General features: G+C 45.8%; 1 protein-coding gene across 5 annotated transcripts in view; it reads left to right on the top strand.

Annotated features, from left to right (window-relative positions):
* Window positions 1-15,607, top strand: part of LOC120953876 (division abnormally delayed protein) — a 129,413-nt gene extending 113,806 nt beyond the window's left edge. For all 5 annotated transcript variants that reach the window (XM_040374259.2, XM_040374260.2, XM_040374258.2 and 2 more), the window contains exons 6-9: window positions 8,241-8,425; window positions 9,625-9,829; window positions 10,091-10,214; window positions 10,342-15,607. In XM_040374259.2, coding sequence (XP_040230193.2) covers window positions 8,241-8,425; window positions 9,625-9,829; window positions 10,091-10,214; window positions 10,342-10,508 — 681 coding nt within the window. In that variant the 3' untranslated portion in view covers window positions 10,509-15,607. The remainder of the gene's footprint in view (window positions 1-8,240; window positions 8,426-9,624; window positions 9,830-10,090; window positions 10,215-10,341) is intronic.
* Window positions 15,608-16,859: the final 1,252 nt, after the last annotated feature.

Below are 16,859 nucleotides of genomic sequence, written 5' to 3' on the forward strand. Positions count from 1 at the left end.
AATTGGAAGCGTTGGAGTTGTCTAGTGCCTAATGCATTAACGGTGCCCTGGATGTCCCAGTCGGCAGCAGGTTAGCTCGTGCATATCGGAAAATTGGACCAACATTCCGATCGCATCACAGCATCGCATCCGGTTGCTTTTGGCTCACTCGAACAGCAGGGTTCCCGTGTGTCATTTTCTAACGATGCTCGCACGATCTTTATCGGCCAGCGGCTAGAAATTCGGAATGGAGGTTAGAATTACGGATATATGGTACCTTTTACGGCGCTAAACGGGGTCCTCCGAGTGTGCCGGTCGCACCTAGGCAGAAGAGGAAGCGAACCGGCGCAGAGCGCGGCACAACAATTATGATGAGCAATACGGGCGCCCGAACCCTCAATCTCCTCGACCATTCCCGAGTCCCGTAGAGAAAGAGAGAGAAACAGCAATAAAGCGAGAGAGAGAGAGAGAGAGCATGTGTGAATAGACAGAGGAAAATTTAAAAATAATGAGACAGCATCTTTTCACCGGAGTATGGTTTCAACACTGAAGAAGAGTAGCGGATTATTGCTGCTGCTGCTGATGCTGCTGCTGAGGATGCTGCTCGGTGCGCGCACAACACAAACATCGCCAGAGCCAATCCGGTGGGACTCCCAAGGGGTTTGAGAAGGGAGAAACAATAAAAAACCATTCGATAATCATAGGGTTCGGCTTGAAGGGCTTAGCAATCGGGCCGCGCAGCAGCACTGCAACAACGGTCATCTTCCTGTTGTTTTCTCGCTGGACATAATGGTCTCGTATAGGGGGGGGAGGTTTTGTAAAGGTCCGGAGCTGAATTATGGGCATGGGTGCAAGTCCCGGTGGACAAAGATGATCACCATTTCCGACTCTGGCGCAATACACACACACACACAGATACACCGGGCCTGCTTTGCGTAGCCAAGGGTTTTGAGCATGGATGAAGAGAAGAACAAAACTGCATTATCATTCATAATGTGCCGAATGGCTGGGAATTTTAGAACTCCGAACTCCGCAGATCGGGACGAGGGAAAGCAGAAAGCCGGTGTACGGTGGGGATGATGGAGAAATTGGGAAGAGGCATCTGTGTGAGAAGCAATGAGGGAGAAGTTCACGGGCAAGTTTCTGTTGGTGTGGAATGTTTGATCATGATCGTGTGTAAGCGTGTGAAATAGATTTCATAGCAAAAGTGATTATACGCGTAGTTTTTTTTATGAGAAAGCACCTATGAATGTTTCGAGGGAGATTCAACAGATTTTGTTTCAATTTATAATACCATAAAGTAAAAGACGTGGCTTATTGTTGTCTGGGTTCAGTAACCTAATTATTACCTTTACTAGGAAAATGCAAAGTTTAGCTATGATAATATGGTGAATATTCGATTCGAACTCACGCTCTCCTGTGTATCATACCAGGCGCGTAGCACGACACCATAGATCTCTAACAAATGCACTCGTCTTTTGCACGTATAGTTTAAGAATGCATGAATCCTTGAAATATGCGACTTTAGATCGTATCGTTATGTATCTTAGACTTACACTGGCGAATATTGCTCAGACATAACATTAGACAATATATTACAATCATTCCTTTATCATTTCAAAAACATTAAGAGAATTTATGGTTCTATTACCTGTTCGAACGCATCCTCCAACATCCAAAGATTCGTACCCAAAGACTCTTTTTTAACCAGCCTGGCGCATACAGCAACTGAAACACGAAATTTCATAGAATTTCATTGTGCATTGTTGTAGCGTAAGAACAAAACCGCCGGACCGATTACACGAACACCGTCTCAATACTTTGCCCCCTGCTCCAATCCCAAAAAAAAACCGGCAATTTCTATTGATCCATTCCGGGTCCGGTTTGTGTCCTCTCTTCCGTGTAGCATCGCTCTCACCTCACCGGGAAAATGATTAATGAGTATTCAAAAAAAAAATGCAGTACTAACCATCGAAACGAGCACCGAAGTAATAGACCAATCCTAGCGAGGACGGGGCTTTTCACTCCAATCCCGTTGACTGTGTTGAATTCCTGGCGGCTGTCGTCTTGCGAGAGTTGATCGTTCACACACGACTCGGTACTCGATAGAACCACCCGGCCCCGGAGGCTGTGCTGTGAAGGAATGTGTGTGTGTGTGTGTGTGTGTGTGCTCACAATAGAATCACGAGGAACAAGCAGGGCGGCAAGAACGGGCCTTCAGCCAGATCAAAGATAAAAGGACGAAGACGAATGATTCTCGATCGCACCACGGCCGGGGTCCGGCGATGCGTCATGTTTCGGTTGCGTTCGAAGACAAAATCGAAACAGCGATCGTGCGATGTTCCAAGTGTCCGTCGCCTTGTACCCGATCCGGTCGGCAAATCGAAACGGAATTCATTGACGTCGGTGCGTGTGTGTGTGTGGTACATCGACAACAAAAAAAGATGACTGATCGCATTATTTGACCGATTGGAGTTAGGCTCAAAAGGCATCAAAGTGTACGTATGCGCTGCGCTGTTAGGACGCAAACCTCTTCGACAGGACATTCAAGCTGGCGGCAATCGCAAATATCTCTTAGACTTAAGGGTAAGGCTGCCTGTGTGCAGGCTGATGAAACGTGGCCGTGTGGTGTAAGATCGCCATCCATCCAATCGTGCGTGTGTTTACCACCAGTGTAGTTGCTCACAAGCGAACCCTGAAAAGCGCTACCCAATTTCGCGCAGACACAGGTACCCAATTTTTTTTGCCATTAATAAGAAGTGACACTTTTCAACTTTACCGACACCCACCTGAGAGCGATGCTTCAAAGTTACCAAGTTCAGACACGGCAGAGAAGGGGAAGCCAATCCTGCCGACATCCTCTCGCTGCGCGCACTGAAAGCGTTTCGGTGTTTGGTTTCGGGCGTGCCAGGCCCAGAACTATACCGAACTATCGGACGGTGCTCCACAAAATCAGATTAGCCGCCCATGCCCCGGAATGTTCGGCTACGAATGTGCCGATCCGAGTGTTCGGACATTCTGTTTTCAGGTTTTTGATTTTTTCTGTTTTTTTGCGCATCGGATTCTTCACTCGCGAGGCCTCTTTTGGGTCCGTTTGCCTCCGCGATCGGCTGATTGTATCGGTAGCACTTTTCAAGCTCATAATATAGCACCGGGCAAGATATCAGGTTCGGAGTTATGTTTGCAATATCTTTCCGACTTCTCGGGGATGAATTCCAACCCAACAGTGATGAGGAATTTGGGTTGAGAATACACAACGCAAGTCACAAAAAGGCGGGTTGAAAGCAACAGGTTCGAACACGATTTTTCACTTTCGGGCTCGGAAGATGTGCACAATCATTGATTCGGGCACGCCACTCACTGAACCATTTCAGTCCGTTCGGCAACGATAACATCACGCGAAAACTTGGTTTTGATTCTCAAGCAGTGCTCTGTTGGCTCGGTGGATGATCTTCGCAATGTGACGCATTAGCCGTTCGATAACGAAATTGATCTAGGTCGTCTTCCATGATTCGCATTCAACCCCGTTCAGTCCCCGTTTCGGCGGTGCTCTCATAAAAGCAAAACGGTTCCCGCCTTGCTCACCAACTCACGTATCGATTGTTGGATCTCATTTTAGTGTGTGTCTAACTTTGGAATGCTTTCGGTATCGCACCTTCACCCAAAAAAAAAAACAAAAAATAAGCACACACACACGAGACATTTCGAATAAAGTCATAAATTATCGCAAAGCTTGGCGTATCGAACGCGGGGCGAGAGCATCAAGCAACGCGCCACGGCACACAGTACGCCAGTGTGTGCCAGACTAATAAAAACAGGAATAATGTCACCGTACATAACTGGATACTAATGATCTTTTATGGCGGTTTCGTTGTTTTTGTTGGCTAGCTCCGCTTTGTGTAAGAAAGACAGCGAAGACAGTGACCAGGGTCGGATTATGCAAAGCAGTGCAAACGATTCGACGATCATTTCAACGGTGACAAAGCGGCGCCAGCACGAACACGCTTGTTCTAGCATACTTCGGGCTTTTTGAAGGATTTAAAGTAAGAGCGGGTATAAAAATGGCTTCGAAACAATCAAACGATAATGTTGAACTTCAAATTGCTTTCTACTTGGGTGTCTCTCGTTACACTGTTTGCTGTCCCGGGCCAATTGGAAAGGGTCATTTTGGAACCAAAAAAACTGAAAGATGGCTGCCTTAGCCGTTAGGAACACAGCGACATCAATCAATCCACGCTCGTCCCGGAACGATGTAGAGCGAAAGCGCCATCCCGCCCACTCAGAATGTGATTGATTTTTATTGTTTCCCAAAAGTCAAACCCAAGTGCAAGGTGGTTTCGGACGGCCACCAAGGTGCCACCGTGTCTGTGCGGAGCTTGCTCGCGCGTTGCATTGGCTGGAAATTGCATTCCAGCCATCCGACACGCGATTCGTGGCGCTGTTTACAGTCGTCAGCTTCAGCCCCGGTGATAGTGATTGGTTTGGAAGGAAGGAGACTCCAAGTCACGCTACGCGCGCCCGAAAGCGCAACAGAAGATTGGAACTATTCGGGTGCTTTTGGGGATGTGCGCTGCTCTGCGCGTTGGAGCTACCGATGGAGTGAAGCAGTAACGAAACGGGTCATATTTCTTGAGCCAGCTCACTGAAGGGCTGATTGAACGTCACGGTACGATTTGTTACCTTCTAGCGGAACTACACGCGGTACCTGCAATAACGGAAGGATTCTAAATGGTGGAGTGAGTTATGATGACTTTTGGGAAAGAAAAGAAAAGCGTGTGAGCGTTTGGGATGCTACATCTCGTTTGTAGGAAGATCTGTATGATTTTGATGGAATTGGACATTTTATGTTTGTCTTGGCTCTTGACACTCGATTGTTTTACTCATATTCATATTCGTAGTGTTTATTTCTTGTTAATTCTTTACTCTTAACTTTCTAATTGATACATTCATTCACATAAAAAAATCCAGGATTAATTCGAAACTCACAAAAAAACGTTTCGAACGAGATCCATTAGTGCACAATGATGGGATATACAATCACTCCATTCCTGCCGCAGTAATTACTCGTCGTAATGTGTAATGATGTTGTGGCTTCATTCACTGTTTTTCGCTTAATTTGATTGAACATCACACCAACCCCAACATTCTACGGCACCGTTTTGGTCAGTCGCTCGTGAGATTAGATTTAGGCTTAGCTTAGCAGCAAAATAAAATCATTTTATAAACCCAGCTCTCACCCAGCCAGAAGTTGTAGTTTTCCGTTTGCGTTCTTTTGCCTTTTCCACTGCCACCACACACACCTACCCCACTTGCCACACGTTGGTGGAAAGGTGTTAATTTATGCTAATTGAAAGTGCCACCTTCTCCCAGACCACCTGCAGGGGGGGGACAACGTTCCGCTCCTCCTGGTACCATTGGATTCAGGATGAAAGCAACAAAAAAATCGCAACACACAGGAATAATACAAACTGCGAGCGAAAAAGCGAAGCAGCAACCAACAACAGCAACAAAAAAAGCTCATCTCGTAAATGGTTGTTAATGGGAAAATACCACCAACAAACCAGACACAGGCACTCGGAACAGGGGCAACAACAACAACAACAAAAACACATCCACAGCAGTAGTTGCCATGAGTGTGAATGGTTTAGCACTGATTGAGTTAGGATTGGGGATTGGGAAATACCATGGAATAGAGATATATTCGGCTCGCAGCCCGGCCTGGGAACGGATGCCACATCAATAAAGTTGTTGTTTTGCTACCATTTTAACGTTTAATGCAACGGCTCGCCTTCGCCAACTCCACCAGGCCGAAGTGTACTTCTTTGCAGCGTGCAGTGTACAACGCGATAAGCGGTCATTTAGCACGCGTAACTCATAAATCTCGCACCTGATTGGATGCAGCTGCACTTATCGTTGATTGATTGAAACATCAACGCCGGGCGCGGCCCCGGGATTCAATCAAAAGCGATCAAAACTGTGTGTGTGTGTGTGGAGCATTAAAATCAACTTCCTCCTGCCAACCACGTTGCAGGGATGAAAAGAAAGCGAACACAACGTTTAGAGAGCTCTGAAACAAAAAAAAACGAAAAACAATTGCAAAAATAATTCATATCATCATCCCTCAGGGGTGCTGGCTGCCTGGTGCGTTAATCCATCCACTAAATTCCTGCACACACCTTTCCCAGCGCACTCCCAGGGAGCACCCGAAGCATAAATCACACACCCAATTGCTCTCATCCCCTCACACACAGCCACAAACACACGCACACGCACAATCCGTTCTTTAATCCATCACCTTCCCGTAATCATCATTCTCGCTTCGCGCGCGCAATCAGCAGGCGGGAAATACCTTTTGCAACCGCGCGCTCGCGCATTCCCACGTGCCGCTGCTGCTGCCATTGGAACGTGAACGCGTACAACGCGTTCATGTATGTATGTTGTTACGCAATGTTTACGCGTGCCAGAACCGTGCGTGTTTGTCTGAGCATAAATCTGATTTATATGTTCACACTCTCTGCACACCGACGGCGGCGGCCAGGGCAGTATTGCACCAGACCGTTGTGGAAGCAATGGAACCATCATCATCATCGCCGTGTCCGAGATGTGTTGCCGAGATTCGTTTGCCCCACTCCTCACTTCCTCTTCCTACTTCTTAGCTTCACGTGTACTGCCCTTTGCAGCATCCAATTGAGCATCCGTTCCTTGTTGTCGTTTTGTGCTGGCGCTGCATTGATGCTGACCTGGGAATTATTTTCAATTTTTTAAAACACAAAACTCCCGCGCTCTTCAACTCGCGTGCGCTTCATAGTTTGGAGTGGTTGCCAGTTTTTGGTTACACCACTCGGACGGAGCGCTCGCTTTGGCGATGCAACAAACGAATGCAGTGATTGAGTGCTTCCTTAAGCCTTCATCAGCGATGCACCGCACGAAACCTGCAATAAGCCTCCTCTAAGGGGGTCTCTGGAGGGGGCAGCAGAATGGTGCAGTAACAGCAACAGAAATTGGGGGATTGGCAAGACGAGATTATACTCGCTGACGTGTGTCCGCCGAGGCCGAACTCTGATGCCCCGGGGCGTGTGCCACCCCACTCGTCCGACGACTACTGGATTTAATTTTTAATTCCAGGCACGTGCACAGTACACTGCGCGACGACAACGACGATGGTTCTGTTGCCCGGAAGTTGTGCTGAAAGGAATGAAAACGCGCGCGCCCCACCGGGGAGGCCCCAGAACATAAGTCACTCAAGTTATTAGCTCATTTCGTGTGCAGCAAAAATCTCCTCTACACACTCTCAATACAGTCGAAATATTTAAATTATGCGACCGGAGGGTGTGACGAAAAGAAAACCCGAAACACTGGCCTCTCTCTCTGCTTCATGCACCGGAAGCGATACGATTTCGCTTCACACACAAAAAAACGACACAAATCTCATCTGCATGCCCGTGACATTAATCTTCATTCAGAACCACTCAAATAATTCCACTCACCCGACCCGCCCAACTTCTTCACCTCCGCTCCAAACGGCGGCAACGCATCTTCGCTGCAAATCGTGCAAACGTCCGCGCACAGTGGTTGATTTGCATTCCATTTATGCAGCGGCGGCCATTCTGCAAACCGCCCCACGCTGTTTCGGCATTCGCCCAAAGTGCCGCGTGCCTATATTCGCGCATGCATCTCTTGATGACTTTTTAGACTGTGCGCGCGAAGGACACACAGTCGGTGGCCGTTGCAAGCAGAGGCTGTTAGTGTAATGGAGTTGCACGGTTCGCTCGTCTAGCTGCTGCTAGACAACCGGGGCACAGCAGGACCATCCTAATTACGCGTACGCGTCCCAGCGATTTCCCGATGGAGCAGCTAAATTTAATTCTTCACAATCTGATTAATATTAATATGTTTGTCCCAAAACAGGCGCCTTGCGCGATTTTTGGCTAAATTTTGGCACACCGAATCCATTGAGGCGCCGTTGAGTGTTCGATTTTGGTTTCGGATGATGCACGATCCGTGTCCGTGACATTCTGATACCGTTGCCCAATCGGGCTGATTGTAGTAGTTCGTGGGGTATGCGCTCCTCCGCAAAGGGAAGTGATATTTGCATCGAATAGGATGGAAAGAAAATAATTATTATGCAACCGTTTCCGATCGCGATTGAACCATCGAAACGGAGCGCAAAGTCTCTTTTTTTGTAAATTATAAAACATAGTTCCTACCTTATCTAATATCTCGATCTCTCTTTTTTTCTTCCCCCTATTTCCTGCCCACAGGTCGAACAAGCTTGCGGCGTACCGTCGATGATGCCATCCGAATATCTGGCCGACGGATCGTACGACGATGCACCGCAGACGCTGGCGGGCAGCAGCAAGTGGCCGCTCGCACCGAACAACGAGATGCTCCAGTTCGAGATGACGATCGACAAGAACAAGGATCTGTTCATTCAGCTCTCTACGACGTAAGTGCTTACCCGGGCACCCGCATGATTACTAATTAACATTCCGCGATCGTTGCTCCTTCCGCGTGTGACATTGCCCGCTGCTCTGGATGCGTTGCACCGAGCGTCGCGCAAAGGGGGGTGCAGCAATTGACGCATTACGGCCCGATGACAGCATGAATCGATCCGTGGTTTTGCCATTGTTGCATGTGCAGTCAGAAAATTGCAGATTGCACGCTTGTGCTTGCTCTTTTTTTCTGCTTCTCTTCTGCTGCTCAATGGTTTAAGGGCAGCTCAAAGTCATTGGCAAATTAGTTGCATAACAGCTTGATGGGGGTATTTTTTTATTAATATTTTAAACATCAATCAAGGTTAAGTGAGGAACACATTACAGTACACGGCATGATGTGTTGCCTTTTTGCTCCCTCTCTACCACGCATATCGTGCGTGTTACAAAGGAATCTTTTTACGCCGGAGCCAGCACCGCCACCAAACCGAAACAACCCGCCGTGATGAAATTGCTTGTCAGGCTGAGCGTTTCATTAATTTGCAACGAAATCCGCACCGACACCGAACGCCGAACGCCTGCCGCCTGGCTCCATCGCACAGAACGCAACCCAACCCCGCGTGTGTGACCTTCTGCAAACCGCGTGCACAGACATCCCTGTTAGAAAACAATCGAATCGATTAATTGCACAAGCGTGCGCGTCTCAAGACAAAGTCGGTGGTGGTGTTGGCGCAGTAGCAAAGGGTTGTCGGTGATTTGGTGTAGTTTCATTTGCTGCCTCGGTGAGGTGTTGCAATCAATTGCATTCGAGTGGGGTTTGTAAAGGAAACAAGCGCACATATGCCGCCAAACCCGCCACCTTTTGGACCGGAACCGGGCATGCAACAATCGTGTTCCATTGTTTGAGCGGTAAGAACATGTTACGACGGGGGGGGCGCGTGATTGTGTCATACCGCACCGGGCCGCACCCGCTAAGATGGCGCGTACGCGCGCGTGGGTGTCACTGTGTTAATGATGCGCACCGGGATTGATGCGAGATGGCCGTTGCCGCTGAGTATGTGCGCCACGCGTGGGTTTCGCTGTCAGATTCCGGGAACTGCCGGGTTGGCCGTCATACAAACAGCCCTTTGGGGGCGCAAACGAGATGGAGCTTTTAATTGGCTGCATAATCTCATGCCGGTTTTTTTGTTGTTGTTGTGTGATCTGCTTGCAGGCTGTGCGAAGATGAAGACTACCACCCGACGGACGAGGACTGCTGGACGGGCAGCAGCCTGAGCGACTACACCCAGCAGGTGGTGACGACGATCGGCGACCGGTACAACCCGGAAGTGGTGTACAATGCGAGCGCGACCGTCTCGCCCCACATGCAGACGCTCGTCGATCGGCTCATCAATCTCAAGACGGCAGTGAACAAAGCGGTAAGTCGGGGGAGGGTGTGGCATGTTGTAGGATTTGTAGAAATGGAGGAAAAAAAGTAGAAGAAAGACTATTGAAATGATAAAAAGGTGCTTTTTAAACGTCTTGTGTAAGAGATTGCATACCTTTAGGCGTTTTATTGACGTATGCTCCATATTTGACGCCTAAAATTATGCAATTTTCAAGACAAAATTACGTCAAACTGCTTCTTATAACTGCTAGCTTCCTAATGTTCTGTTTTTATTCCCCATTTTGCTCCCCAGTACTCATCAAATACGTTCAGAAGTGACGTAGACAAGATGCAGTCCGATATGGCGGAAGGTTCGGGCGATTCGTACCCCTCCGACGACGATGAGGATGGAGATCTAGCCTCGGGTTCCGGCGACGGTAAGTGTCCTTTAACGCTAGCACTTTTCTGTTTTGCTCTATTTCTCGTTGACTTTCCATTAAAATGTACATTCTAAATATCTCTTTTTTAATCCTCCACACTTCTTCCCATCCCCTCTCCCCGTAGACGTCAACCCGCGCACCATTTTCAGAGACAATCCCAACGTCACGCCCAGCCACACCGATGTTAGCGCCGCGAAACGAATCTCGACCAGCTCCTGCTGGAGTTTGATCACCCTGGTTGCCGTGTGCCTGCAGGTGCTACTGCTCAGCAGCGACTTCTGCGGTCACTGAGAGACTGGTGCGCACACACACACACACCCGTCCTCCTGTCCCTGCTCTGGATTAACACGACACACACACTCACCCTTCGAGAAGCAAGCGTAAGAAATAGTGTAGCATGAAAATACGAGATACGGCTACTACGTACACACTACTGCGGCGTACACACGATCATCTTCCTCAAGCCGGCGCAACGCAACCCAGTTCAGGCGGAAAGGTCGTCAATTAAGTACCGAAAGGCGTGTGTGGCGGCGTGTTCCCTTGCGTGCACTGGCAACCGATTCATTAGTCAAGGCATTAGTATTCCCGCAGCCCGTCTTGGTGTGGGACGGCTGTGTGATACCCGTCGGAGTCACTGCAATCGCAAGGACTAAGTCATGCACAGTCTGTTTTACTATTTGATGTTTCATTCTTTTCTGTGTCACTCGTTAAGGTCTACTGTTAAGGAGAGCGGGAACGAAACGAAATTCAGCTTTGATGGTGGGCAGCTTTCCTATTACTACGATTGTAGGGATTCAGTTCGTGCTGCTAGCATTGGAATTCAGCACCAGAGGTGCTTCCGGTTGATCATACCCCGCGCAGCTATACGCGAAAAGGCCCAGCTTCTGTTATTTTTATGATACGCCGTCTACGGCGGCCGCTATCAACTGTTGTGTGTTTGTGTGTGTGCGTGTGTGTGTGTATACACACGGTGCAGCTAAACAGGCTGCTCAGCAAATCTCAAACCGAAAGATCGAACGTTTCGAAGCTTGATCTCTCGTGGATGTGTCAGGTGGGGATTTTTGTTTGTAAGATTTCAGAAGTCATTCGAGCCAACCGATAACACAAAGAGAGGGGCGTACGTTTAGCAGGAGCGTGCGCTCTGATGGTTTAATGCCGTGATGATTCTTCCACTGTCATTTATTTAATTCGAAAATGTGTGTTTTTTGCGTAGAAATCAAGATTTTTTGTTTCCAAACCCTTGTCAGTCATTGGATCATTCTGCACGACTTCCATTTCGTCTATTTCTCTCTTACTCTCTCTCTTTCTCTCTCTTTCTCTATCTATCTCTATCATCTCTTCTCAAGCGAGTATGTCTACTTTAATTAGTCGTTAACAAAAAGAAAAACAAGAAAAAACAGATCAATATCGTAGCTAGACCATTATCAAAAAAACCGAATTAAAAAAGCAAACTAAAAAAAATCACAAAAAAACTCATCCTAGAATCACGATATGATCATCTTATCTTTCTACTAATCCATACTAAACAAAAAATGGAATAAAAAGATGAATAAGGAAATGTGTGCAGATTTGAGCAGCAAGAAATGGAAGAATCGAATCGGTCATGAAAACATTATGTAAATAATTAACTTAAATTCAATCACCTATCAATGCTACCGTACCGAAACTGTAGCGGGCAAGTGGGATGCAAACAACAGTTATAACCAAGATAAAAAAAGAAGCAAGAAAAAGAGGAAGAAGCAGATTTTTTTCTTTCGTTTCAAATAGCAACATAGAAATCATGCCCGCAAGAAAACAACCTACGCATAGATTCGTAAACACTAGTTAACAAATTCTTCTACACGCACGACACATTCACTCGCAAGACACTTTGTTGACGCCGTGCCAGTGTGCCAGACGGTGTGTTAGCACACGGGAACACTCTGTCCCTGATGTTGTGTTGCTTTCGGTGGTGTCGGACTAGCAATTGATATCACGCGAACGGAACGAAGAGCAGTATGAATTTCCACTAATCGTTGCAAACGAGTCGAGTTTTGGCATGCGAGTTGCATACTGTTAGGCGGCATTGCTACCGCTTTCGAAAGTGTATGCAATTTGAAGCGCAAAAGTAGCTGCTGTTTTTAGCACGCCTATCTGTCATGGCATGGGGCATTATCAAGCTAAGATTTGTTCTGCCTAGTTCACGGCGTTGCTGTACTTCTTATTTATATATACACAACACACATTCTTACTCAATTTCAACCAGGCACATAGTACGCCTGGTAGGCTACTGTATGCTGTATCATCAATCATGGAGTGCCGCCAAAAGGAAAGGGCTACTGAAGCTATCGCCAATATTTTTTTCTTTCTTTCAAAGTCATTCGATAAAGTCCAGAAACAAAAGTGTACATTTTTGAGTGTGTGTGTATGTGCGAAGATTGTTTTTTTTTTTTGCTATGTTTTGGTGCGTAGGTGTTGTTAAATGCGGAAATGTTGTTTTACGATAGAACGTGCGCGGGAAGGAATGATTCGTTGTACAGTAGTGATGGTACGGTATGGTTTGTTGCGCCCACGCGTGGAAAACAGAACAGAAGCCCCACCCACTCGTGGTTGTGTGGTTATGTGTGTGTGTGTGTGTGTGTGTGAAACGAGCCGGAAGTCGTTACGCAATAGAGCGACACACAGAGACAAATTAAACGCAAAAGCAAAAAGTAATAACGAAGGAAAAACGGTCAACTGTGAGGTGTAGTAGCGCACGGAATGCTAACCCAATTGTTTGAACTATCTGTGATTGTGGGAAAAGAAGAAGGAGCGATACGCAAAGATGAATACAATCCGGTATGCTAAAGAGAGAGAGAGAGAGAAAGAGAGAAAATAGGAATGTGTGTGTGTGTGGTTTTGGCGAGTGTGTTTGGTGATCTTCGGTTTCTGGAAGCTGTAGGAAGGTGTGCAAAATTAGATGGTGTGCAAAATTTAATTTATTGTTAGTAGATTGTTGTTTACATGGGCCTACTTACTGCTACTACTACTAATACTACTACTACTACTACGACGACAAGCGTGCGAAAAAAGGGAAAGCGGGAAAGGCGTTCAGAATCAAACGCAGTCTGATCCGTAACGCTCCGTAACGCGTCCAAACTGCTAACAGTTTGGCGCAAGGGAAAGAAAAGGGAAGGGAAATGTTTAAATTAACACATAGTTTACACCGCACACACTTGCGACACGATTGAGAGAGGCCGAGAGAGATAGAGAGTGAGTGGAAGGTTCACGTTTCCAGAACCAGACCGATCCAGACAGAACGACCACTTGGGAAAGGAGGGTGTGCGAAAAGGGAAGCGTAATCTTATGGTGCCATGAACCCCTTTTACTTCCGTGCGTTGAAAAGAAGAAAAAAAATATATAGCAAAAAAAAAGGGTTTTGTTGTCAGAATAACAAATACGTCAAAACTCGTCCGCCAAACGTACGCGAGGACGTGCATGAAACCAATGGGGGAGAAACAAACACAAATTTGCGGAAGAAGAAACGGATCGCGAAATACGGAAAGGAATGCAAACAACAGCAGCAACAACAACAACAGGTAGCATAAACATTCAAATGCTAATTCCACTTCCAGTGATATATCTTAGATTTAGGATTTTTTTTTTGTTTTTGCAATTATATATTATGTTTCCGTAGTATTCTTTTAACATGTGCATGTGTTGATTTTCTCTGTCCCCTTCAAACACCTCCCCCCCGCTTTAGCCACGGTTCGGTAGCAAAGAAATCAGTCTTCAAAATTCGAGTCATAATTTGTAAAGCAAAAAAAAAACCCCTTACGGAAACTAACTTAAAAACGAAAATCACCTACCGAATCGCTAAATGAGGGGGACAGTGACAGTGTTTTCCCGTTTCCTTCATCCCGTCTCGCAAGCATACAGCGCTTGGTGTAGTTCTAAATTTTCAACGCTTGCGCACGCTCTGGAACAAAATTCGAAATCCGTGCAAACATGCAAACAGAGGGGGGGGAAAAAAGCTTTCAAAGCCCTTAAAGCGTGCAATCGGTTTAGCTATGCAGGTGCAGGCTTCGTGGACAAGGCAAAACTTACCAAACATCCCTCCTCCTTTTACTCCCTCCCCCGAATACGGCTTCATCCCTACGACGGTCGAAGTTGTACCGCAAAATTATTACCATTATAAGTGTTAAAAAAACTTGTTCGGAGAGCGAACAGGACAAATCAAAGTGGGACGAAAAACAACAAAAAAAGCAAAAAACAAAACGCGAGAACGAAAGTGGAAGTGAGGAAGTGAAGCAAAAACAGAGTGGAAAAAGCGCAATTTATTTTGTATTTATCTAATAAATACAGTTCAAACACAGGAAGTAAAAAAAAAACATGGAAACAAGAAAAAAGAAACGGTAAATTAAATAAACTAAGCGCATGAGTAAATAAGGTAGATTCTAGGATGGTAATATATATAAACAAAAAAGTATATATATAAAGAATAGTTTTGAAAGCACGCAACTTGTTGGAACCGAAGCGGTGACGTAGCGGGGAAGAAAAACGGCACGACAGGATCGTGGATCGGAAAAATGCAATCCACACACACACACACACATCCTACAACAGTCCCGTGTGTGCCGTGTGTGTGTGAACGCGAAATGCGAGCGTAATAATGTGTATTATATGTAGGCAAAATAGGATATGAAGGGTTTTCTGTTCTGTTTTCTTTTTTTCTTTTCCTCGTCGTCGTTGTCGTCGAAAAGCAAGCAGAAGAAATAAACAGAGCGAAACGCACTTAGAAAAGTGATTCAGCGAAGCAGGACAATGTGCTAACCAATAGCAGTAGTAGGGAAAGAATTGAAATAAAAATCAGAAAAAGCAACCTCAAAACACACAACCTCCTCACAAACGCACACACATACACAAAAAAGCGGGAAATTGTAGAATGCAAACGAAAAATAGACGGGCATCTCAACCCTCCTTCCTCCCCCAGGCAGGCACAATCGATGATCGATGAGTGCGTGTTAAATGATGAGTCCTCCTACTCCACTTGAATTAATTTGCTTCCCAGTCTCTCGATGTGAGATAAAATCGGTGCAAATGTGTGCGAAACACAGAGAGAGAGAGAGGGTGGGGAAAAAGCAACACAAAAATAAATAAACGCACTGGAAAACGCATAAATGAACGAAAAATATATACACAAACACAAGGAAGTGAAATAGCCATCGAGCGGTAGGGAAACGTTTTGCTGAAAAATTGAACCCTCCAGCTGCAAAACTGCAAAAGTAAAACAAACACACTGCAACAAAAAAAAAAAAAAACAGGCAGAAAAATAGAATTGCAACAGAAACCCGTCAAACCAACCGATACTGTGCATAAGGAAAGAGAGGAAACAATAAACATATTATTCTGAACGAATAACAAAATAAAAAGGGCGTGTTGTGTTTTCTATTGTAGCGGCTTGTTTTGTGCCATCGTTTCCACGAATTTGGGGAGAGGGGGGGGGTTAAACTGTCCTGTCCCCTGGCAGGTGTTGTACCGGGTGTATTCGTATCCAAACTGCAGGTAATTCATTTTTAACTATTATTGTATCATTGTGTTTGTGGTGAAATTAAATGGTTTTCAGCTTATTCGAGCGGTTGTTCCCTCGTCGTGCCAAAACAACCATTTTGTACTGTGAATTGCATAAATGTAGGCGCGCTGCTGGGAGGATTTTGAAATTGACGTTGGTTTTGCGTGTTTTGTGCTTAACAGGTGTGCTTTTTTGTTAATTTTGTGCAACATTTAGTTCATTTTTAAGCGTCTTTCTGTGTCATTCTCTCTCTTTACCTTGCTAACAGTTTTAAAACCAATTACTCCATTGTGCATGTACTACAAGTCCGAAACATTTGTTTGACTGGTATTAAAAATGCAGAACAATTGATCATTGCTTTCCACAAACTTGTTCTATTCAAACAACAGCTCAAACATTTTTAATAACGTTTTTTCATACATATTGCATATTTTAAGGCGAAACACTGATTTCTAGATTCGCTCATTTGTCCTAATAAATAAGCGCCTGTGAGTATGCAAAGCATGTGCATATTTTATCTATTAATCGAACATTTAGCCATAAAAATGTCATTCACATCCACAACTTCTAAGCACCAGATTATAAATAACAATGATTCTAGTAAATCAAACCCTTTGCACACCCCTTTACTGCTTCCCTTTACTTCGATGTGTTCCCCTCGCACAGAGAGTTTGAAGCCCAAAAAGCTTCACCGTACGCGGGATAGCCTTCTAAAAGCTTCCCCTATGTCCAGACATTCTTATCTAGCAAAAGTTCTCTGTTTTTTTTTACCCTGTCTCATATGACAAACTACTTCTGTACTTCCTTCGCTCCCTGTGCATGGTTAGTGCTCCTGACCTACGCACCCGTGCATTGCCACAGCCTCGCGATGTAAGAGCAGCGATGTAACTGGGTCAATTCTTCCTGATCCGATGCCAAAAAACATTGGTTGATTTATTGGCAACGGTGGCGCCACTGTGTGGTGGAGGGCCACTTTTCTGTTCCTACAGTTCCGTGCCCGTGTTTGTGTGTGTGTGTGGTCAGCTTCAGGCTGGCCGGCTTGAAATTCATCCCCTTGTTATTTGCTGTTTCCGCCGTAGGGAGGGAGTGTGGGAAAATATGTTTTTTTCCCT

Source organism: Anopheles coluzzii, chromosome 2 (assembly GCF_943734685.1).
Source record: "Anopheles coluzzii chromosome 2, AcolN3, whole genome shotgun sequence".
In the NCBI taxonomy this organism is placed as follows: domain Eukaryota; kingdom Metazoa; phylum Arthropoda; class Insecta; order Diptera; family Culicidae; genus Anopheles; species Anopheles coluzzii.